We start from the raw sequence: 25050 nt of genomic DNA, 5'->3' as shown, positions 1-25050 counted from the left end.
TACAGTGATAGGATGCGTGGTACTGTAATAGGAAGCATGGTACTGTGGACGCATGTATTAGGACGCATGTAATTGTGATAGGACATGTGGTATTGTGATAGGATGCGTGGTACTGTAATAGGAAGTGTGGTACTGTGATAGGATGCGTGGTACTGTGATAGGATGCGTGGTACTGTCATAGGATGTGTGGTACAGTGATAGGAAGTGTGGTACTGTCATAGGATGCATGGTACTGTGATAGGAAGCGTGGCACTGTGATAGGAAGCGTGGTACTGTGATAGGATGCGTGGTACTGTGATAGGAAGCATGGTACTGTGATAGGAAGCGTGGTACTGTGATAGGAAGTATGGTACTGTGATAGGATGCGTGGTACTGTGATAGGAAGCGTGGTACTGTGATAGGATGCGTAGTACTGTGATAGGATGCGTGGTACTGTGATAGGATGCGTGGTACTGTGATAGGAAGTGTGGTACTGTGATAGGAAGCGTGGTACTGTGATAGGAAGCGTGGTACTGTGATAGGATGCGTGGTACTGTGATAGGAAGTGTGGTACTGTGATAGGATGCGTGGTACAGTGATAGGATGCGTGGTACTGTGATAGGATGCGTGGTACTGTGATAGGAAGCGTGGTACTGTGATAGGAAGTGTGGTACTGTGATAGGAAGTGTGGTACTGTGATAGGATGCGTGGTACTGTGATAGGATGCGTGGTACTGTCATAGGATGTGTGGTACAGTGATAGGATGCATGGTACTGTGATAGGAAGCGTGGCACTGTGATAGGAAGCGTGGTACTGTGATAGGATGCGTGGTACTGTGATAGGAAGCATGGTACTGTGATAGGAAGCGTGGTACTGTGATAGGATGCGTGGTACTGTGATAGGAAGCGTGGTACTGTGATAGGATGCGTAGTACTGTGATAAGATGCGTGGTACTGTGATAGGATGCGTGGTACTGTGATAGGAAGTGTGGTACTGTGATAGGAAGCGTGGTACTGTGATAGGAAGCGTGGTACTGTGATAGGATGCGTGGTACTGTGATAGGAAGTGTGGTACTGTGATAGGATGCGTGGTACAGTGATAGGATGCGTGGTACTGTGATAGGATGCGTGGTACTGTGATAGGAAGTGTGGTACTGTGATAGGAAGTGTGGTACTGTGATAGGAAGCATGGTACTGTGATAGGAAGCATGGTACTGTGATAGGAAGTGTGGTACTGTGATAGGAAGTGTGGTACTGTGATAGGAAGTGTGGTACAGTGATAGGAAGTGTGGTACTGTGATAGGAAGTGTGGTACTGTGATAGGAAGTGTGGTACTGTGATAGGAAGCGTGGTACTGTGATAGGAAGTGTGGTACTGTGATAGGAAGTGTGGTACTGTGATAGGATGCCACCTTTGCAATAAGACGGTTTATGAAATGTCATCCCTGCTGGATATGCCACGGTCATCTGTAAGTGATATTATAAGAAAGTGGAAGCATCTAGGAACAGCAGCAACTCAACCTCGCAGCGGAAGACTACGTAAAATCACAGAGCGGGGTCAACTAAGGCGCATGGAGCGTAAAAGTCGCCAACGCTCTGCTGATTCCATAGCTGAAGAATTCCAAACTTCCATTGGCATTAATATAAACAAAAAAACCGTGCGTCGGGAGCTTAATGGAATGGGTTTCCATGAGGAATCATGCCGATCAATTGAGCCCGAGCAGTCTCCTATGCCAAAGGGGGGAGCGACACGCTGATCGCGCCCCCCATTGGCTGTGGGACCCCCATTGGCTGTGCGCCAGGCTGAGGGGCACACAGCACCCCCCTCCCCAGTGACGCAAATGTGTTTTTTCCCCCGAAGGGGGCGTGGCCACACATTCCGCGATTAGGCCACGTCCCTACCCAACTCCCAGCCGCTGGGACCCGCTGCAGCATGCAGATGATGGCCGTTCAGTGTGTATGAATGACCATCATCTGCATATACAGTCAGGGCCATAAATATTGGGACATTGACAGAATTTTCATATTTTGGCCTCTATTCACCACCACAATGGCTTTGAAATGAAACAAACAAGATGTGATTTACCTGCAGACTTTCAGATTTAATTTCAGGGTAATTACATCCAAATCAGTTGAACGGTGTAGGAATTACAACGGTTTCTATGGGTGCCGGACTGTAGGTAGACAGTAATTAGTTAGACAATGTCTAGATTGACCCCAGTTGTTAGACAGTCAATAGATCGACAGGTACAAAAGGTCGACAGGTACAAAAGGTCGACACACTAAAGGTCGACATGTAAGAAGGTTGACAGGGTCAAAAGGTCGACATGAAAATGGTCGACACAAAATGATCAACACATTTTTTTATTTTTTTTTAGGTTTAGGGTTAGGCACTTAAGATGAGCCAGTGTCCAACATCATTCCCTACCATCCAACGTCATTCCCTACCATCCAAGTGGGCATGGAGGGGGAATAAATCCATGTGGCGAGCGAAGCGAGCCACTGTGCCTGCAGTGTGGCGAGCGCAGCGAGCCCGCAAGGGGCCGAATGGTATTTACGCAATAAAACATTGTAAAAAATGTGTTGATCATTTTCGTGTCGACCTTTTCCATGTCGACCTTTTGACCCTGTCGACCATTTGTACCTGTCGACCTTTTGTACCTGTCGACCTTCAGTGTGTCGACCTTTTGTACCTGTCGACCTTTTGTACCTGTTGATCTATTGACTGTCTAACAACTGGGGTAGATCTAGACATTGTCTAACTAACTTTTGTCTATCTCTTATACCACACCCGGTTTCTATATGTGCCTCACACGTATTTGAATACAATGTCATTACAGTCTCTGTTGGTGTAATGGTCAGGCGTCCAAATATTTTTGTGCATATAGAGTATGTCTGATAATTTATCAACACTTGAATTTGTCTTTTTAAAAGATTTTACTTTTTACTTAGGTTCAGACCAAAGTATAAATGATACAAAGCTGGGGAAGAGATAGCTTCAGTTTAGAGTTACCTGAGCAAAATTCAGGAAAAATAGTTGTTTGTGTGTCAAATCCAGTCCGGGGAGCCTGGGCTCTCTGCCGTGTCTCTCTACCCATTTCAGGTATGCCTGTAACACAATATCAGTACAGACACAAGAATGTAAATGACAGAATCTGTGAAATGTCACAGTTGCCGTTTGTCATAGAGGCAACCTACAGTAGGCACATGCACAGGGCAGTGGGGTTCAAGGGCACACACAAATGGCACTAAGTTTATTTTAATGAAATACAGATTTATTTTAGGCGAAATAACATAACTGTGCTTACTGAAATGTAATCACAAAGCATAAGTCTCCTCGTAGCTCTGTGCCAGCCATATCCTTTGGCACTGTGCCTTTATATGCGCAGTCGGGAAGCCGGTAGACGGAATCCCGAATGTCAGCTTCCCGACTGTCTAACCCTGCAAGGGGTTAAATGACAGGCGTCGATATCCCGACGCCTGTCATTTTACCTATGCCGGGAGCCCAACATCCGGCTTACCGATCTAAGGTAAGCCGGGCACTGGGTGCGGACAGCCGCGGGGGGTTAGGGTTCCCGGGGTGTCTACGGGTTAGGCAACTCCCCGGGAGGTTAGGTTCAGGCTAGGGGAAGAGGGGGGGATAGGGTTAGGCACCACCTCCCGGGGGACTTAGGTTTAGGTGGCGGGGAAGGGGGGGTTAGGTTTAGGCACTTAGAGGGGGGATTAGGGTTAGGCACTTGGGGGGGAGGTGAGGGTTAGGCACCCCTAAGGGAGTGTTAGGGGGTAGAATTAGGTTAGTAAATACTTACCTTTAACGATCGGGATTTCCTCCTCTGCCGGGACCCCGCTGTCGGGGTTAGAACTGCCGGCCATTCGGCCGGCGGTAAATCGTATGTATTCCGCTCCTATAGCTCAGTGGTGACTGATCATTTTAATTTACTAGATGAGATGTGGAATGTCCAATATTCTTAAATAACTCCTTATAAATGCCCTATATGCTTTATGTTCATATTAATGCAGGATACAGGAGCCATATCCAAGAGACCCATCTGTTGTCAATATTGAATTAAGAACATTGGAAAAGCTCCGGATAGAAGTAATGCTAAGTGCGGGGACTGCATTAAGCTGACACTGTGACAAATTGGGAATGAAAGATTGCAGCCTTAACACATTAAAAAGTGTCGCTCCTTAAACACCATGAAGAACATTCATTATTGTGACATTTCAATGTCAGAACTCTGCAATTCTCTACCCTCATAGAGGAAACAGAAAAAAAAGGAATGACTCTACCTTGTAAGCCTGTCGGACGCCGCCATTATCCGCAATGTTTTCTCCTAGCGTGATGATGCCGCTTACCTATAAATCACAAGTCAAATTTTAATATCATTTATCCCATCTCTATAAAACATGTTTCTATTCACGGTTTATAGAGGCCCTAATGATAGGTTTATAGTCAGCGGGTTTCTAGCTAGATAAATTAGCAAAACGCCAGAGAGGTACCATTACAAGCTGACATGTCACCACATAAAACAGTGTCTTTAAAGCATCAAAGAAAGATTTGTCTAATCGAATGAATATTAAAAAGGGAAAATGGCTACTGTGGTTGTCTTCTACCATATCTCAATAAAGTTACAATAGCAGATGCGCACAAAGGCGGTTTAAGAAAGGAGTGGGGCCGAGTGCAGGCCCCAATCGGGCACCCTTCTCTCCAGCGGTGCAGTAGACTCTGGTGGACTCCAGGAAAATGGCGCCCGTGCCGTGTTCCCGGGACATATCTAATGTGAATTTTCCGAAAACACCAGAAAATGACCGCGGTGGCCATTTTCCCGGAGATTTCTGCAGCTCAGCAGACATCGCCAGGCCGACGGAGCAGGTGAGTATATTTATATGGGTGCAGGATGTGCTGTGTGTGGGCCCCTCTGGATCAGGGACCCGTGAGCACCGTACACCTTGTGCCCATTATAGATGCGACCCTGGATGCACAGATGTTTTAGAGAGAGAGAGAGAGGGAGAGCGAGATGTGCTGTTCGGTTCTCCAGAAATCCCAATCCACCCAAATTTCATGAATCAGGACAGATCCGAGTCGCAGTTCTGATCTTCCCACAATTTAAATCCGAATTTCAGGTTTTGGATTACAAAAATTACATGATTTTAGCTGTTTTTGAAAAATTTTGTAATCAATTTTTGTAAAAAAAACAAAACAAAATAAATTCCCAGATCCAAAACACAAAAATGAATCCAGCCCCAAAAGCAAAACTAAAACATAGGGGTCAGCGCACATATCTCTCTCCCTCTCTATAACTTTATAATGAGGCATAACATGGCCAAAGTCAATCACCTAGAAATTCAAAAATTAACACACTTCCTAAAAGTTCCCTAGCCACACTATCTAACCGATTACAATAATACCCACATTTAATCCATGGACGACTTTCTTTGACAAGGCTCACACCACAGCTGCAGAACCTCAGGGCCAATTGAAACAAATTTGGTATCCAGGGGGTCTCTACCCCCTTTAATAATTTTTCCATCTTTGACTGGCGACACGCACACTTAGCCTAGCGAGTGGGAATACTTGCTCCTTTTCTATGCTTTAAGAAAGAAGTGTTGCTGCCGGACTGCCTCTCTGTTGCATGGGGCTGACCAGCTGAAGACTGACTCCTTGTTGCTAAAGGGTAACAGTGTAGTTCACAATAAAATAAAAAAAGTCCACTTACGTTTTGCCCACCAGCCAAGTCCCAGGTGTAGTTGCCATACTGGTAGACCATGCACCGAGACTGCTCCTTAAAATGCATTGCTGAGAAGTTACTCCACCAGTCAAACATATTTCCATCCTTGTCAAAATTCCTTCCTGTTTAATAATGAATGAAATAATGAATCAAACTTCTACCGTCTAATGTAGCAATGACCACGTCATCATGACACCGAGCAACCCCCTCCTGTAGTCACTGTTAGGAGCGATGCTAGACACGATAAAGACCAGAGGAAATATATACCGTATATACTCGAGTATAAGCCGACCCGAATATAAGCCGAGGTACCTACTTTTACCCCAAAAAACTGGGAAAACCTATTGACTCAAGTATAAGCCTAGTGTGGGAAATGGCAGCAGCTGGTAGTACCCCCAGTAGTAATTCCCCCTGGTTGTGCCCCCAGTAGTAATCCCTCCTGGTAGTGCCCAAAGTGGTAATCCCCCCTTTCAGTGCCTCCAGTAGTAATCCCCCCTTGGTAGTACCCCCAGTGGTAATCCCCCCTTTTAAGGCCCCCTGTAGTAATCCCCCAATGGTAGTGCCCCTGTAGTAATCCTCCCATGGTAGTTCCCCCAGTGGTAATCCCCCCCTGTAGTAATCCCCCCCTGGTAGTGTCCCCTGTAGTAATCCCCCCCTGGTAGTTCCCCCAGTAGTAATCGCCCCCTGGTAGTGCCCCGTGTAGTCCCCACCCCCCAGTAGAGAGAGACGTGACAAGAATAAAAAAAAAAAATCACTTACCTGTAACTCCCGCTCCTGGTCCCGCCGCTGTCCGCTCCTCCAGCCGCTTTGCATGGGAGAGACGTCGTCATGACGACGTGTCTCCCATCACCCACTGCGGGAGCCAGAAGATGGCTCCCGCAGTGGGAGCAGCAGCAGCCGCTGAGAGTCTGACAGACTCTCAGCGGCTGCTGATTACACCAAACACGCAGCTGCCGGCTCCGGCGGCTGTGTGTTTGGCAGTGTGTAGCGCTGACCGAACTCCGTCCGGTCAGCGCTACACTTGACTCGAGTATAAGCCGAGGGGGTACTTTTTCAGCACATTTTTTGTGCTGAAAAACTCGGCTTATACTCGAGTATATATGGTAGTGACCCAAGTGACCAGCAGCGCTATACAGACTGATGGTGGCAGTTACTCCTAACACCCACCACTCACACCAATGTCACTGTGTTAGGGCCGGCTCAAGGGGGAGCCACGCCCTGTGCAGGACAGTAGTTCATCGCCCCCTTAGCCGCACGCAACCGAAAATTGGGGTGTGGCCTAATTACCATAGACAACACCTCTAAATGATGTTATTTGGGGCGTTAACGTCAGGCTGGGGGCGAGCCCAGCAATACGTCAGTAGCTGGACTGTCCCCAGCCCTCTTCCTGCATCCGGGGCCAGTACCAACTTCCTCTTCTCCGGGGCCAGTACCAACCGGCCCTGCACTGTGTGCCCTGTGCACAGACTGCTATGTAGCCTATCCTATTCAAGTGACCGCGGGCCCAAAGCACCTCTGCCCCCCGCTCCTTACAGGCCGTGCACATGGTACCACACCTATCGCTTGCATTGATGATGTCTTTGTTATTGCTCAGCTTTAACAGATGGAGATGAAACAAAGCGCCGGCTATTTCTAGGAGTTTCCACTACACAATGATGCCGTTTTCATGAGAAGCGATTCAGTAGTTTTAGCACCAACTTGAAACAAACAGACACAATGTTCTTATTATATTAGTTTACATATATATTTTATATTTTCAACATTATATAATATCTGTACCTATTCTGTACTTTGCAGGAAATGTTCTCATTCTGCCAACGCATCCCCTCGTCCCCAGTAAAATGACGGTCTATTTAAACTGCGCCATCTCTCTTTGTAAACCTATCCGCTTTGGAAGAAACCCAGGGCAAAGGGCACTGTCGCAGATTGAGGCATGCTTTTGCTTTATGTAAATGTTCCCAATCTTTGTCCAATAATATTTTTTTTAATTCCAGCCCCTAGGCCATTCGCACAGCTGTGGGTGACCACCCACCACTTGTGCGAGCGGCCTGGCGATGGTTGCGATTATCGTGACCATCGGCATTGCAAGGAGACCCTTGTGGTAGGGCCTCAACACTCGCAATGCCAAGTGGACGAGTGATGTCAGTAGGGCCGCCCACAACCAGAAGGTGTTCCTTCAGGAACGCCTCCGTTTGTTCAGCCACACCCCCGACCCGCCTACAAAACGGGGCGAGCTGTCGATCAACATCGACAGCTCGCTCGCTCGTGAAGGTCTCACTTGCTCCGGGGCTCGCGCATGTGCGTTGCGCACGCTGCGCATGCGCACTGCACCACCATCGCCCCCCTTGGGAGCGCTGTGATTTCGCGAGCGGGTCGGAATCAGGCCCTTTATCCATACTTTTAGCACATCCAGCCTTGGACATGTTACTCCAGTCATCAGACAAGTAAGTCATGTTCTACAGGTAAGGCGTGGTCCATATCAACCAATCAGATTGTACCTGTTATTTTTCTGTATTTTACAATAAGAAAGAAAACATCTGATTGTGTTTATATTAGAGATTAGAGGTTCGGTTGTACTCAGTTATGTTTGGATCTTAAAAAGGACATCTTATTGGCTATCTGACTATCACTTGAATAACCAATAAGATAAATCCGGACTTGCGCTAATTTTGAAGAAAAAAAATAAAAACGAGCCCAAACCGAACCGCTTATCTCTAGTTAGCACCATTTCTTTCCGGTCACCTGTAAAACAGTTTCTCTGTACAGTTAATATTTTTATGTCTCCTGATATTGCATCATCCTGACATTAGGAGGACACAGGTAAATTAATTTCTAATAATATTTTATTACCATTATCATCGAACCCGTGAGTGATTTCATGACCGATGACCATGCCGATTCCACCGAAGTTTAATGCCTGCGGCTGGTGCTTACTGAAAAATGGAGGTTGAAGAATCCCAGCAGGAAACACTGCAAAGAAAAACACGATTACACTCATTATTGACGGCACTGAATATCCATGGTTTGTAGCGTATTCGTTAGGGTTGTATCATTGATTGGAATGGCTGACCCATAGGCGCCTTGTGGAAGATCATTTCAGCCTTAGTGAAAAAAAAAAACATTGTACCTGATCATCATACCAGTTCCCCTCTCCCTTATGTTCCCTAATAGGTCATTTTAGGGTGTAGGCATTACATGTGCACATTACAGCCAGTAGGTGGTGATCAAGAGCCAACTATTCTGCCTCCACTCATAGATGATACAATGTGCTAGAATGGACCCAATACCCGACAAACTCAATGGCATAAATAACAAGACACAAAGTGGCCAATATCTATTAACTTTATGATCATGGTGTACAGGTATACCCTATGCATGTCCAGCCGACTTCAGTGTCATCAGCCTTTTCCAAAAAGTGATGATAAAACCAATGCTAGAGGAAAACTGCCTATAGATTCCTCTCTTGGCCCCACTGCTACCTACCGATCTGATTTCGGTTGGGAGAATAGAATGCGTCCGCAACTGCTGCTCCGATTATCCAGCTGCAATACAATTACAGAGACAGAATCATTAGATGTAAACTTCTACGACCCCATAAGGTGAAATATTGCCCTAGGTGCTTAGAACTAGGGTAAGAGAGCATTCATTCTGCAAACCTGGTTACATACACTTATGGAGGAGATAAAGTGGGCAGGGCTGCCTAGCACAGCTTATGGCCACTGGAGCATTTGAATGCAAACAGCAGCACAGAGCATTTTAGCCTACCCAGCTCGTATATCCATGTCCCTATGTCCATGTGTAGGATAGTTGGAAGTAATAAGGCCACATGTAGCCAAGCCAATCCATCAATGTGTTAACACAGCAGAGCCTCAGAGCGGGCCTGGTATATTTTGTTGACATTCATCCTGTTGACATTTACAGTGTTGATATGAGACTGTCGACATGGCGGTAATGTCAACAGGCTTGGCCTGCCAACATTGACCACCTTGATATTCATCATGTTGATACTGATGAAATGCCAACATGATCAGGATGTCAGCAAAACGTCTAGTGGTCACTTACCCGTTATTGCAGGTCTGGCGGCTCCAGCTTTGTCTCCCGGGTCGGTTGTTGATGTCAAGATGACTTCCGGAGGATCCTGTGCAGCTTCTAGTGGTATCCTAACCCCTAACCCTCCCCCAATGCACACCCTTAACCTCCCCTCCCTCAGCCAACCCCTAACGTTCTTCCAGTGCCTAACTCTAACCCACCCATGCCATAGCCTAACCCTTACCCTCTATTGCCGGTCCATACAGAACGTTGACACTCCACATGCAAACATTTGAACCGCTGGCATTGTGAGCATGATGACATTCTGCAACATGCCGACATGTTCAATGACAACATTTTAACACTGTCATCATCTGTTTCAGAGTGCCAGGAGATCTTTTGTTGGAGAGATGTGTCAATTGTCATGGTGTGAATACTGGGGCACTCTTCACATGCTTTCGCTGAGCACGCACCATGTCCATGCCATCTTGAGGGATTAGCTGTATGTCTTTGGAAGTTTGGGCCCCCCCAGGCAGGCCTGAGAACTTCTGCAAAGGCTCCAGATAAACGTGTAGAGCTAGGTTGCTGGCAGGTCATGGCGTAACAAACACAGGGAAGCCAGGGTGTTTGGGAGCCTGGTAGTGGGAGATTATAAGGTGGGTAGGTGGGGAATTTAAAGAGGCAGTGTGTGATGTCTAGAGCTTTAGACATAGCTGCCCCCTCTCTCAGAATGTCTGGGAGACTCCCAGTCTCCAAAGAGAGTATACAGCCTCCCAGATCAACCCACTTCCACAGTAAGTGCGCAGTCTAGGGACATGATGACTGGTGAATTCCATCACCACGGCCTCGTCCCCTGATGCCACAAATCATGACATTGATCTGCCCATGCCCCTCCGCAATCTCTCAATGGGATTTCTAAAAAAACATTTGCAAGTATGGCGTCAGCTGGATATTAATGGATGGTGCTACAACTAAATAATCACTGTAGGGGGTTTATTTACTAAAGTGAGAGTTTTTAGAAGTGGAGATGTTGCCCATAGCAACCAATAAGGTTCTACTTAACATTTATCTAGCACCTTCAAGAAGATAATAGCTAGATTCTGATTATTTGCTATGGGCAACATCTCCACTTCTAAAAACCCGCACCTTAGTAAATGTATCCCTAGGTCATTCACTCATTCACAAACAAATCAATGGCAGCTGCTCAATCAATCTGGTAGTACTTTTCAGGTGCATGAAAGGGAGGGGTCATACCAAGTAGAAAACCCCCCCTCCCTTTTCCATTCACTCATTCATCCTGCCCAGGCAAGCCCTATTATTGTCGATGCATAAAGTACATGGTACATTGCGTATAAACCAAACTACATTGGAAGACAACATTCCAGTGCTAATACTTACGCGTCTTGATCTACCGGTTCTCTTAGCTTTTTTAGACTTTTTTGTGCTCCAGCCTTTAAAATTTCCAGTATGTTTTCAAAGTATTTCTGTTCACTAAACTTTAACTGCAGAGAGAGAGAGAGAGAGAGAGAGAGAGAAATGGGAAAATGTTCTGCTTTATGCACTGGAGTTATGCAGCCTGATATGTTTTTTTCCTTTTTCCTTCGGAGGCCATTATATTTGTCAAGCTGACTTTCAATACCATTCAGCCTGTGAAAGCATCGCAATTATGCGTTGACCTTCCCTCTCCTGTATAAGCATTTCATGAAACCACTCAAAGCTGTCACAACTGTTGTTCAAGTTACCGCAAATCAAAGGAACTCAGCCAGATGTCTGTGACCTCTGCAAGATGACTTGAACCACAGGAGCCAAAACAAATGACACTCAAAGCTATTTTAAAAGGCTATACTGCGAAGAGCTGTCTTTCTGACTCGGATTGTTATGTCACAATTAAAACAAATTTCATCCGTTCAAGATATCTTGTAAAGAAAATAAAGACGGGAGAAGACATTGGCGCACCAGCTGTGAGCTGCGACTCGCACATTTTTCTCTTTAAAATGCTGCTCGCTGGAGCTCCGTTGATGTCTTTACTTATTCATGAGAGTGAGGGGACATCAGGACTGTCACTGTTAATTCAATGTTTTATTTAATTGGATTAAGTTATCCAAAGTAACTTTCATCTCTATAATGTGCACCAAATGGTACAAAATGATCACCATTGACACCGGTTTCTTCTTAAATACTTAGGGGTCTATTAACTAAGCAGTGTTAGGAGACAGAGGGCCTGATTCAGAGCTGGACGCAATTAGCGCTCGCTCGTCCAGAAAAAAGGGGTGGCTATTCAAATGAACCGTTCGCTCTTTGCGGTCTGTTCACGCCTCTAGGTCTGAACGAGCGAACAAAACTTGCGGTCGTTTTTTGGAAAAATACGCCCCCTGGCCGCTCGCATCCTACGTCATGTCCGCTATTTATTAGATTAATCGAGTGCATCGACCAGCGTATGAACTGCTCGCAATTCTTGTGGTTGGTTTTTGCTACCACAATCTTGCGAGCAGTTCTGGCTATAAAATAACCCAGTGACGTGGTCAATGACGCTGCTGTTTTAATTATGCACACCCATAAAACGCCCGTTTTGACCTTTAAGCACGTCTGCGTTCGGATCTCCACTCCCTGTTTTCAAGCACCTTCCCGTTACCACCCACATACGCCTCATTCTGTCACTCAAAATAGCAGGCACTCGCTATTTAGCGAACAAACGAATTTCGGCCGCACTGACTGGTTCGCGCATGCGTATAACGATCCGTACGCATGCGCAGTTGGGCAAACATCGCTCGGAGCGAACGAGCGGCCGCTTACGAGCGGCTCTGAATCAGGCCCAGAGTGTAAAGTGATAAGGTGCCAGCCAATCAGCTCCCAACTGTCATCTCACAGGCCGTGTTTGAAAAATGACAGTTAGGAGCTGTTTGGCTGGTACCTTATCACCGTTCACTTTATCTCCTAACACAGCTTAGTAAATAGTCCCCTATGAGTCGTGGAAACTGAGCCTAACTCCACTTACTTGTGCGGATTCCTGGTCCAGTTTATCATTATGATCCTCCAAAATGTAGTCTGGATATCCAATTTGCTCTTTAATGGACATGGCCTATAAAACAACAGATGTGTTCACTTTGGTGTTAACGTAGGTATTGGTGTCATGATGCAGGATTGTAGGTAAATCCGGTGTCTTTTGCCCAAAAGAAGCATGTACAGAACAAAATGCATATAATCGCCAATATGCAGAATTGCAGCAACTCGTAATGAGATCCCTTCTACCTGTGTGCTGGGTTGCTACAAGTCATCACCATCGTCACCAGGGCACAATTGCACCTTCCCAATACTATGTACAAACAGGAATATTTTCACTAATACTAAAAAAAGAAGTTATTGGAACAAATGGGGCGCAAATCTAATACTAGCAGCTCCAAAACTCTACCTTGTCTTGCCCAAATACAAGAAAATTAGACATATACAATTTAAAATATAGATAGTGTTCTTAGAGCGCTTGTAACATGAATATATTTATAAAAGTCCTATTTAACTTGTCACTTTCTTAAGACGTTTCTGCTTAAGACAGTGCGTTTACATAAAATAGAAGAAGCTACAAAAAGGCACATCTGTGTAGAATTTAAAAAAAAATTCATATATATTTTCATACACACAAATTCTTTGTGGAATATGAATCTTTTCTTTTTATGATTTGATAGAATACAGCAACGTACCACACTCACATATAGTCAGTAGGTAGAAATCTTAAAAAGGTATCTTTAAATCTTCTCAGACACAGTATAAAACTTCAATATGGGGCCAGAAACGTTGTTAAATGTACCCTACTCACTTCAAATACAATGGGGAGAAATGTATAAAGGTATCTTTTCCAATCGAAATAAACACACACCCAACTCACTTGTAACAAGTGCAAATAAAGCACGTCAAGGTTTCTTTCATCCAAAGATCCTCAGTGTGTATCCAATATAAGCCAGCGACTGATTTTCAGTATTTAATAATGTAAATACACAAATAACACACACGGTCAAGCATTAAAAACAAAACCTATATGCACATAGCCCAGAGTGAGGGGAAAAAAAAAAAATCACATTTTCCAGGTAGAGCTGTTGTCAAGGGTATAATCTAAAAAAGAACCGTCTGGAACAGCCTACAAAAATCTAGCAAGTACCTTACTGGAATTGCGATAATTCACTGCCCCCAATGTCCTCCTAATGGTGCAGAATGCCTCTCACAACCAGAAGTTTTATACTGTGTCTGAGAAGATTTAAAGATACCTTTTTAAGATTTCTACCTACTGACTATATGTGAGTGTGGGACGTTGCTATATTCTATCAAATCATAGAAAGAAAAGATTCGACCGACCATGCGGGGGTTTATATTTTGATAGATATATATCGGGTTCCAGGGGGACTCGTAAATGGCGTTTAGACGATTCTCTTTTGTTGCACCCCTCAACCCTTTTGGAAACTAAAAATGCTTTGTTGCATTATTTTGAGGAAAACGCATCCCCTGATCTCTCATCTGGTATAATATGGGAGGCCCATAAGGCTACCATTCCAGGCCATCTAATGGCAAAAGCCTCTGCAATTCGCAAAAAGGCAGCCCAAGAAATTCTGTCTTCAGAGTCCCAAATCTCTACTCTTTTGGCCCAACATAAATGTTCCCTTAGAGCTTCCCTTCTCTCTCAGATAGACTGCTTGAAAGGACAGCTGAATACCCTTCTATCCCGTCGGACCGCAGCTATTTTACAGAAACTACACCAGCGGTTCTATGATAAGGCTGATAAAATTGACACTCTTTCAGCTAATAAGTTAAGATGCAAACAAGCTTCGAGTACGATAGACAAATTATATTCCCACAAACTAGGAGCTCAGTACTATAAATCATTTGTGACGGAACTCGATCCGCATCTTACTTCCCTGTTTAATAATATTTTGGATGGCGCATCCTTTGCACCAGCTTCTTTACTTGCTGAGATCGTGGTAATTCCAAAACCTGACAGACACCCTACACAGTGCTCTAATTACAGGCCAATATCGTTGCTAAATGTAGATCTTAAAATTTATGCAAAAATTTTGGCTAACCGTTTAGCCCCCCTTCTTACTCAATTAACTCACCCAGATCAGGTAGGCTTTGTACCAGGCCGTCAGGCATCTGACAACACTAGAAGAGCCATCAACCTGATTCACTCTATTCATGCTCGGAAGTTACCATCTCTAATTATGGCATTAGATGCTGAGAAAGCATTTGACCGTATTTCCTGGGTCTTTGTTTTGGGGGTACTTTAGAGAATGGGGTTTTCTGGAAACTATCTAGGTGGTATTTTAGCCCTATATCGATCTCCCACTGCTACAGTCTCTGTCAATCACTCCACTTCTTCCCCTATTGGAATTGCCAACGGTACCAGACAAGGATGCCCTCTTTCCCCTTTGCTCTTGTCATGGAGTGCCCGGGCAGCGAGGATCCGCAACAATCCAGACATTGTCGGTATAAAAGCTGGTTCCTCGGAGCATAAAATTGCATTATATGCGGATTATGTCATGATATCTCTTGGGAACCCGGCTCAATCGTTGCAACCTCTCCTCACTGAAATTGACCTTTATTCGGGCTATTCAGGCTATAAAATTAATTTGAGTAAAACAGAAGTGCTTGACTTCTATATTCCCAGGTCAACAAAACTCTCTATGGAAACAACTTTCCCATTTAATTGGCATAAACAAAAAATCAAATATCTAGGTATTTTCCTAGCACATCGTCACCACCAATTATCCCAAGCAAATTTTCCCCGTATCTTAGACCAGATAAAATCAGACCTGAATTCTTGGTCTACTCACTTTATTTCATGGATAGGCAGAGTGAACTCTGGGCCTGATTCAGACCCACTCGCAAGCGGCTGTCCGCTCGCAAGTGGGTCGATGTTGTGCACTGCGCATGCGCACGACGGCGGGAGCTCCGTCGTGCGCATGCGCCAGACGCGACGAGCGAAGGACTTTCCTTCGCTCGTTGTGTCTGATCAAAGGGGGCGTGCTGTCGATGTTGATTGACAGCACGCCCCCTTTGGTGGGCGTGCCAGGGGCGTGCCTCCCTGACGGGGGCGTTCCCAAGGGAACGCCTACCATCAGAAGCCGGCCCACTGACATCACTAGTGATGTCAGTGGGAGTGATTTTGGCTCTGATAGAGCCAAAATCACTCCAGGCCTTGTGGTTGAAAAACTCAACCGCAGGCTCCGGCTCGCAGTGGCGATGGTCGCGATGGTCAAGACCATCGCGGCCATCAAACTGCACGCTCGTATAGGCTGTGGGTGGTGACCCACAGCTATACGAGCGTCCAGGAGGACGCTCCATAATTATGGAGGGCGGCCCTTATTCAGAGCGTGCGCTCTACTCAGAGTGTACGGCTCTGAATGAGGGCCTCTGTTAAAATGAATGTGCTCCCTCAGATACTTTACCTTTTTCAGACTCTCCCTATTTTCGTCCCTCCCTATGTTTTCAAATATTTAAAGTTCCATCCCTCACAATTTATTTGGGCAAACAAACATCCTCGGGTGCGACTGAAATTATTGCAACGTCCCACACATAGTGGAGGGTTAGGTATACCTGACTTCAAACGATATTATTTAGCCACGCAACTTGCTCAATGTGTGCAATGGTGTAATCCTGGTGCTGGGAAGGTCTGGGTTGCTATTGAGGCTTCTGAATTGGGTCTTTCTATGGTCTCCTCTTTCCTATGGCTCCCGAGGCCACATAGACCAAAGACCGTCACTTCTCATCCGATTGTTTCCCGTTCGCTATTTGTTTGGGACTATGCTAATAGGAAATTTGGTCTGGCCCCCAGTCCTTCTCCTATTATCCCAATTTTTCAGAATCCCGATTTCCCTCTGGGTAAAAACAAGACTTCTTTTTATCCATGGAGGGAGAGGAACATCCTCTATTTAAATGATATCACAAAGGATTTAAGCTTTCCCCAATTTTCTCAGATTCAGGAGGATATGGCCCTCCCCTCCAATTTTTTTTCCAATTTTTGCAACTTAGGCATTTCTACTCAAAGGTGAAACACCTTCTAATTAATAGACCCCTTTCCAACTTAGAGGTTCTATGTTTGGGACACTCCTCAACTAGAGGTCTAATTTATTCCCTATATACAATGCTTGTTGGGGAGCTGTCTCCACAACGTGATTCTCATGAAAGGGCTTGGGAAGTGTACTTGGGTACCTCTTTAGATGATGAGGAATGGGTCAAGATCTGGGATAATGATGCCTCTAGCTCCATATGTGTTAAAATTAAGGATAATAGGTACAAGCTATTATATAGATGGTATTATGTTCCCTCACGATTGTGCAGAATGTATCTTGGTACGTCAGATAAGTGCTGGAGAGGTTGTACTGCTGAGGGCACCTTTTTTCACATCTGGTAGACTTGCCCTAAGATAGTAGGTCTCTGGAAGGAAGTCATTGGCCTTGTACATCCCTTTCTCAATATACCCATCTCTTAAGATCCTAAGTATATTCTTCTCCCGTTAGATCTTCCCACGCTGACTAGGCACCAAAACAAACTGATGCGTCATATTGTTAATGCAACAAAATGTCAGCTAGCTGCAGGTTGGAAAAAGCTTGATTCTCCTTCTATGCAGTCTATTTTAGCCCGTATTTGGTATATTTATTGTATGGAGTACATGACTAGTATCATTAACCATTCCTCTAATTCTTTTGATAAGATTTGGGGCCCATGGTTAGCGTCTCATTCTGCTCCCTCCCCTTTTGCCCTGTGAGAAGTTATTTATATTAGCATATGTATGAGTTTCTATATGTATTTATAACAAAATGTATATACATATATGTGTATGTTTTATATTCGGTTTTTGGGTCCCACCCCAGGGATTTTTTTTTTCTATTTCTTTTAATTAGTAATACATTTTTATTTTTTATTTAACAATTTTTTTATTCAATAATGTACGATTTATATATTTTTTGTTTTGTGTTAAATTGAAAAATGGATCACAATTTCTATTTCTATTTTATGAGACACAGATTTTTTTTCAAGTGATAATTTTGAGATTACTGATTACTATGGTCTCTGTTATTTTTTATGTGACTCTTCTAATAAATACTATTTAAAAAAAAAAAAAAAGATTAATTTTCCACCAAGAATTTGTGTGTATGAAAATATATATGAATTTTGGAAACAATTCTACACAGATGTGCCTTTTTGTCCTTTCTTCTATTTTATGTAAACGCACTGTCTGAAGAAGCAACGTCTTAAGAAACTGACAAGCTAAAAAGGACTTTTATAAGTATATTCACGTTACAAGCGCTCTAAGAACACTTGAAATTGTATATTTTCACTAATGCCCAAATCTGCATCGCCCCCATGAAAGTAACTGGCCTAGGTAAGAACCACCTTCACAGCGCGCTTCTCTCTCTTTGGTCATGAGTGTCGATGTAATTGAGATGCCTACGGCTCTGCATTTCCCATACTTGCACAGGCTACTTTCTAGAGCAGGGATGGGGAACCTCCTGCCCGGGAGCCTTATAAGGTCCTCGGTATCATTTGATCTTGCCCTCAGAACTTTTTTTTACTAGCCTCATTTGGCTAGCAGGGTGCCTAGCATGGCACCCTGCAGCCAGAATCTATGCAGCAGTGCCACCTGGAGCGTCCTTAGCATGTTTCAAACGGTCACACCGCTGCCCTTACAGCTCCTTGTAGCATCCTCAGGATACTCCGGGCATTGCTGTAATCTCCGGCGATTGTGGCCCCGCCCCCATGTCACGCGGAGGGGGCATGGCCTAAACCAGGCCCGCAAATAATGATATATATATTAAAATGGCCCTCGGCAGAAAAAAGGTTCCCCACCCCTGTTCTAGAGCATGAGAAGTGTAAATCCATTCAATAAACGCGAACGGGAGTATGTTCCACTCCTCATCGGCCCCCAGATGAGTAACAATGTCACACACAGGTTCAGGCCAATTACAGTGATAAGACTAAAAGGGGCATATATTAGGCATCTTTATTGCTGCATATCGCGACAATAAGGATTCTTCTTTCCAACGGAATGCATCAATTTAAATCTCACGCACACGGGTTCCGATAAGAGCCCTTCCCGGCGATCATGAAGAAGTAAAGTGATCACTTTGTGGTTACTGTGGATGCGTGGATTTCACAGCTGCACATTCACAATGCGGAACATGAGACTAGTCTCAGCGGGACCTCCTGCAGCCCGCTGGAGAGGCCAGCAGTCAATGTGTTAGCAGAGCACCATCTGACGATTAAATTAGCCCACTCAGCTAAGATCTGCAAAGCTTCTCCATGTGGATCTTATTAAATGCCGTCCCCGACTTCCCGTACAAAACTATGGGACAGCTGCTGCAGGGGCTGGCGCACAGAGAACAGGAGATCTCCAATTAGATATAGATATGAGACTTAAGGCTCTGAATCAGGGCAAATTTTATTGAAAAAAATCTGCCTCCAGGCCGCTTACATAGCTGTGGGTGACCACCCACAGCTTTTGTGAGCGGCCTGGTGATGGACGTGATTATCGCGACCATCGGGCTTGCGACGAGACCCTTGTGGTAGGGTCTCGGCTCCCGCAAGCCCAAGTGACCTTCCTGCTCTAATAGAGCAGGAAGTTCACTACTGACATCACGATTGATGTCAGTAGGGCCACCCACAAATGACAGGCGTTCCTTCGGGAATGCCTCTGTTTGTCCAGCCACCCTCCCTCCCCGCCTACAAAATGGGGCGAGCTGTCGATCAACATCGACAGCTGCCCCATTTTGTAGCGAGCCCCGGAGCGAGTGAAGTTGTCACTCACTATGGGGCTTGCGCACGCGCATTTTGCACGCCGCGCGTGCGCACTGGCCGACCATCAACCCGCTATGCGCTCCCGAGTGGGTCTGAATCAGGCCCTTAGTTCTGTCCTTAAACCTGTGGGAACACCTATTTCTGCATAATTAAGAGCAGAAGTCATTTGCTAAAAAATTAAGACAAATCGCAATCAGCAGCGTCTTACCCATGAAGACCCATGTTTGCAATAGGCTGGGTGCAGAGGCAGAACTATGGGAGACAATGGAGGCGCCTGCCGCCAGGGCTCCAGCACTGAAGGGGCACCTCCTCCATTGTCCACAACATATTCACCCCACTTAGAGCTGTAACCATGTACCCGGAGTGTACCGTCACGGCCGCCCAATACATGGCACCCCTTCCCGACACCTGAGAAGCCACCATACACTAGTGGAGAGCTCCATGTCAGACCATCAGCTGCTGCCTTTGTCTATCTATAGCCTGTCTGCATGCAAATTGCTACATTACAATGTCAGCGGCTGTGACGGGGGGTGGAACCAAATTATAACTTGCCTCTGGGCGTCTGGTATGAACTTACACCACTGGCTGGGAGTGTGGCACTAGGTTATCATGACACAGCTCAGTGCCATACTTCCAGTCTGCGACAAGAAGATGGCAGCCCGCTCCACACAGGCTAGGGAAAGGGGCGCTGGTGGAGGAGAGGCATACGTGCTGGCACATACAGTATGCATGCCCAGCCACACAATGCCAGGCTTCCACTATAAGAGTGTATTAAGAAATAAGTAGCTTCACAGCTACTGCAAAATGGATGGATTCAGTGCAACATAAGATACAGGACCAGCAGCAGATTCCATCTCCCCTGTTTCCATGAACCCAACTGGTCCCAGCAAAGTGGCCTCGAGATCCTGTGCATTGCTTAGCACGGTAACCACACAGCAGTCGTGTATCATATCCAAGGGCAACAACCTTGACCAGCTCTAAAACACCTTATTGCAGAACATAAACTTAAGTAAAACAAGAAACCTTCAACACGATCCCTTCCACCAGCTCGATTCAGAGACTCCCCACTTATTTTCCTATTGCTGTTACTTAAGCTGAATCTATTTATGAGAATTGGTAACAGCAATAGGGACATACATGGGAAGTTATGGAGCAGAGCAATTGTACTGGACCTGAAAGTGGATCAGTTTAGTTGAATTTCAGGTTTAGAGGCATTTTTTTAATTACCAACCGCTGTAACAACAACAAATATACATAAACATTAGATTTGGAGATAGCGCATTACACGCCGGAAAAGTTGTTGAAATATCAACATTCTTCCAGATACTTCATTATTTGAAGAATGTAAACACTCTGCAAATTGGGCAACATTCATTATCTTGTTTTCACATTGTAGCTTTACTAGAATTTCCAAAACAGGACCTGTCTTGGACTGCAAAAAAACTACATCGGTGTCAGCCAGCAGACCACACACCAAGATAAGCAAAACGTGTTTATCCATCAAATCCTAATTTATTTAACATCTGCATCTCTCCCTGCTCTAGTGTCCTGATTCAGAGATGTACGCAGCAGCCAGGGCCGGCTCTAGGGGTGTTCGACCAGTGCAGTCACGCAGGGGCGCCACCCAGGGCCGTAGCTAGGGTAGTGCGGCCGATGCCATCGCACAGGGCACCACAGGTCAGGGGGGCGCTGTTTGGACCTGTCAAATTTCTGTTTATTATCATTCTGACTTGTAGCTTCCTCTTATTTCATCCCCAGCATCTCCTGGCCTCCCCTATCTCTTCACTGGCCCTTACCTATGAGTCCATTCGCTTTTTTTGGGTGTATTATGTACCTTTGAAAAATGAGGGGGGCGCTAATGCTCTTTCTGGCACAGGGCACTAAAAAGTCTCTGGTGCCACCCATAGAGGGCGCACCCCTCCCCAATATCCTGATTTCAGTGGACAGTACTGTGACAGTGGCACAGTACGGGACAGTACGGGACAGTGGCCCGCTGGTGGTTAAATCGGGAGGTTGGGGACCCCCACCGCCGCAGCTGTGCGGTGGAGACAGGCCCCCAGAGTGTGAATGGATGCAGCCCGAGCATGCGCGTGGCCTCCATTCACTGATGGGAGAGGGCTGGGGGGAAGCCCAGCCAGTGACGGAGGGCTGGGCTTTACCCCCAGCCTGACGTTATTTGGAGGCTTGCCATGCGCGCACGCCTCCTAATAATGTCACTTAGGGGGTGTGACCTATGGTAATGAGGCTACGCCCCGCGACGACAGGGCGCATCCTAACGGGCCGGCACAGGGTGCTCAGACCCCTGGAGCCGGCCCTGGCAGCAGCAATGCGAATATATCCTAATGCCACAGGGGGCGCCTGAGGACAAAAAAAAATGCTTCCTGCCGACATTGCAGATCCGAGTGCTGGGTCCATGGACGTGGCAACAGATTGCCATCACGAGCATAAGTCGCAATGATCGTAACCATCTGCCGTCTACCTAAACCTAATCTTACTCAGAATGACCGCCGGAACTGTTCAGCCGGGGTCAGGAAATCTGTATTGGAAGACCTTGGCCTCTGCACTCCTACAAAATGGGGGCCGCACGACCCCAGGGATTGTATTGCTAGTCAGCATTACTGGTCTAAATTAGTTTTTAAGTTGTCACTAAACCAACAGACACCTAATGGATTTGCCTATTCCCTTTAAAGTACGTGAAAGCTAGCAAAGGCTTGAGAGCAGGTAAGCACCCTGGTTTTTATTGTAGCATTACTGGGTACAACTGGTTTTTGGTTGCAGTGCTTTAAGTGGTTGTTGTATTGGTTCAATCAAGTCGATAGTCTATCAGGGATCGGTGTAGGCGGTTTCTTTTAGAGAATATTAAGGCTGTAGGAGGAGTCAGCTTCCTCTTTCCAGTTTGTGATCCCACCCACCCACCTGACATTTTTATAATCGGTTTTCAACCGATTTTATCGTTGGAATGTATTTCTATGTTTTTTGCTTCCAGCAGGTGAGGCGCAGCTGGCGGAAAGCAGCGCTCCTAGACGTCTCAGTTTAGCGCAGCAGAGCTTGGCCAGCATTCCCCCTTTGAGAAAGGCGAGTCAGTGGCTGACTTAAGGGAGTACCAGGTCTCCATCCTACAGGGGGATCAGTACTGCGCTAGTTAAGGGTCAGGTGGTACTACCCGAGATGGTTTGCGCTTGGGGTGGAATCTTCACCCCCATCTTAGTAATAAAATCTTCATTTGGGCTGTAGCCGAGTTAGCACCGCTTTTTCCTCGCCGTGCTTGAATCAATTACAATTCAATGACATTTCGATTTAATAAATTTGTCTGTGACCTCTTTTTCCAATCTACTCAGTTGTCAGTGTCTTTATTTTATATTTAGTTAAGGTTAAGTTAAGTATGGTGGAAATAATATAACTATGGGTGACTTATTCATACGCTCCATTATCCGGGCGTGTTGTTCCATTCAGTTGCCCGTATTCAATTAGCCGTGAAAAGTCGGAATCCGCAAAAAAGTATCGCGGATGACGTAATTTAGCCGGGCGGAAAAGTATCGCCGTATTCAACTGCAATTGTGAAAACTTTTCGCGCACGCAAAAACGCAATGCAATGTAATAGGCGAAAAAGATTCGCCTCTGAATAGGCGTTGGAAAAAAAAGTGTAAATTTGCTATTTTGGGGTGCAAAGGTGGGGAAACCACTCTGCACCCTTGGGACAGCCCCCCAAAGGGTAATTGCTTCAACAAACCCCTTAAAAAACAGAGAAACACCCTAAAAAATGACTGAAAAAGGGGGCGAAAAAGTGCAAAGTGGGGGACAAACTTAAAAAGTAGCGAAATACACTTTTGGGGGGTCTGCAAGTATGGGTGAGGTGTTTTTATGTTTGCAGAAGGGCCGTTTTTTACGTGTTTGGAGACAACAAATTAGTGACTTTTCCCTATGCTCATCCCCATTTTCAAGTGCCCCAAATTTGACAGGACTACTTATTTACATATTAATAATAGGCTAAATGCTATTCTTCACCACTTCATCAAAGATGCTAATTTAAACCAATTGACATCACTTAAGTACCCCAAATAGCTTCAGTAGGGCTAATCGGGGACATCGATATTGATCCCCACTGTTAGTGCTTCTTTTGGGGGGCGTCAGGCTGATTTCCCCATTTTTGACAGCACTTTCTGCCTGTTTAAGTTTCGCCGGGTTGCGTTTTCGTGTCCTTTGGAACGGAATACGGTGCATCGCGGTGACGCGGGCGAAAAGTTTCCACACCAAAAACTGGCGATGTAGGCGAAAAGTCCGGCAGGTGAAAAAGTATAGCAGGTGCGAAACTAATTGAATACGGCCCATAGTGTGTTACATGGGTGAAGTTTGTTAATATCAATGTCAGGTGATATACTGTCTATAACAAAATACGCCTAAAGTATATTCACTGTGAAATATACAGGACAGCGACAGGAAACACATCTGTAAAGCTTCTAATTTGACAAATGAGCTACGTTCCTAACTACAACATATGGGCTGTAATATGATCTGAAAATAAAAAAAATTATTCATAGATTTTACTTCTCTTAACATGTAATCATTTATTAGAAGTTTGCACTATAGTTGCTATATCTGTATGTTTCCATGATTAATCATTATTCTAAAAGGGATGTAGTCAGCATCCTGGCGTGCGTGATGCCAACGGTCTTAATACCGGCGCCGGAATCCCGAAGTTATGGTTCAGCGGTTAGGGGGAGGGCTAGGTTTAGGTTTAGACACTAGGGGGAGGGTTAGGTTTAAGGTGTGAGGAGGGGGAGGTTATGTTTAGGCACCAGGGTCGGAGGTTAGGTTCAGGCATAGGGGAGGGAGGGTTAAGGGTAGGGGTAAGGGTTAGCGTTAGAGAACTTACCTAATGGTGTTGGGACATTAACTGTCGGGGCGCTGCTGTTGGTATTCTGACTGGCGACATCCTGACCCTGGGATCCCATACCCAACCCATTCTAAAAGTATAGCCTGTGTATGCTTCTCTCCCATCCTCCTAGGATACTAGAGGATTTCCCCGAAGGACCCATTTATCAATGAGTTTTATCATAAGCAACAAGTTTTAAAACTCATTGCATATGATAATGGTGCTCCAGCCAATCAACTCCCAACTGTCATCTGTTTGAAATATGACAGTTGGGAGCTGATTGGCTGGAGCGCCATTTATCATGCGCAACGAGTTGTAAAACTCATTTAGGGGTATTCAATATGGAGCGAAAACGCCGTTTCTGCGAGGTTTTCGCTTGGATGATGTCATTATCGCCGCTTTTACTTTTACACCGTATTCAATTTGAAAACTTTTCGCCGGTGCGAAAAGTATATTGCATTCCACCCGGCGAAAAAGTATCACCAGGGAATGGGTGGCGAAAAAAAGTGCAGAATTGGGGTTTTGGGGTGCAACATTTCTGAAACCACCCTGCAACCTTCAGACAGTCCCCTAAAGGTAATCTGTGTCAAAAATTTTTGGAAAAATACCTCAGAGGACCCCAAAAAAAGCACTTTCATTTTGGGGGCAAAAAAAAAAATTTT

The 25050-nt window shown here is 45.4% G+C and overlaps 1 protein-coding gene across 3 annotated transcripts in view; it reads right to left on the bottom strand.

Moving 5' to 3' along the window:
• MMEL1 (membrane metalloendopeptidase like 1) overlaps positions 1–25050 on the bottom strand; it is a 225961-nt gene that overhangs the window by 13510 nt on the left and 187401 nt on the right. For all 3 annotated transcript variants that reach the window (XM_088442865.1, XM_088442866.1, XM_088442864.1), the window contains exons 15-21: positions 12731–12814; positions 11134–11237; positions 9190–9248; positions 8557–8676; positions 5695–5828; positions 4268–4333; positions 2991–3086 (exon numbers count right to left, since the gene is read on the bottom strand). In XM_088442865.1, coding sequence (XP_088298991.1) covers positions 2991–3086; positions 4268–4333; positions 5695–5828; positions 8557–8676; positions 9190–9248; positions 11134–11237; positions 12731–12814 — 663 coding nt within the window. The remainder of the gene's footprint in view (positions 1–2990; positions 3087–4267; positions 4334–5694; positions 5829–8556; positions 8677–9189; positions 9249–11133; positions 11238–12730; positions 12815–25050) is intronic.

Source organism: Taudactylus pleione, unplaced genomic scaffold, assembly GCF_031769625.1.
Source record: "Taudactylus pleione unplaced genomic scaffold, aTauple2 ptg000318l, whole genome shotgun sequence".
NCBI classification, from domain to species: domain Eukaryota; kingdom Metazoa; phylum Chordata; class Amphibia; order Anura; family Myobatrachidae; genus Taudactylus; species Taudactylus pleione.
This window is presented reverse-complemented; position numbering and strand designations above follow the sequence as displayed.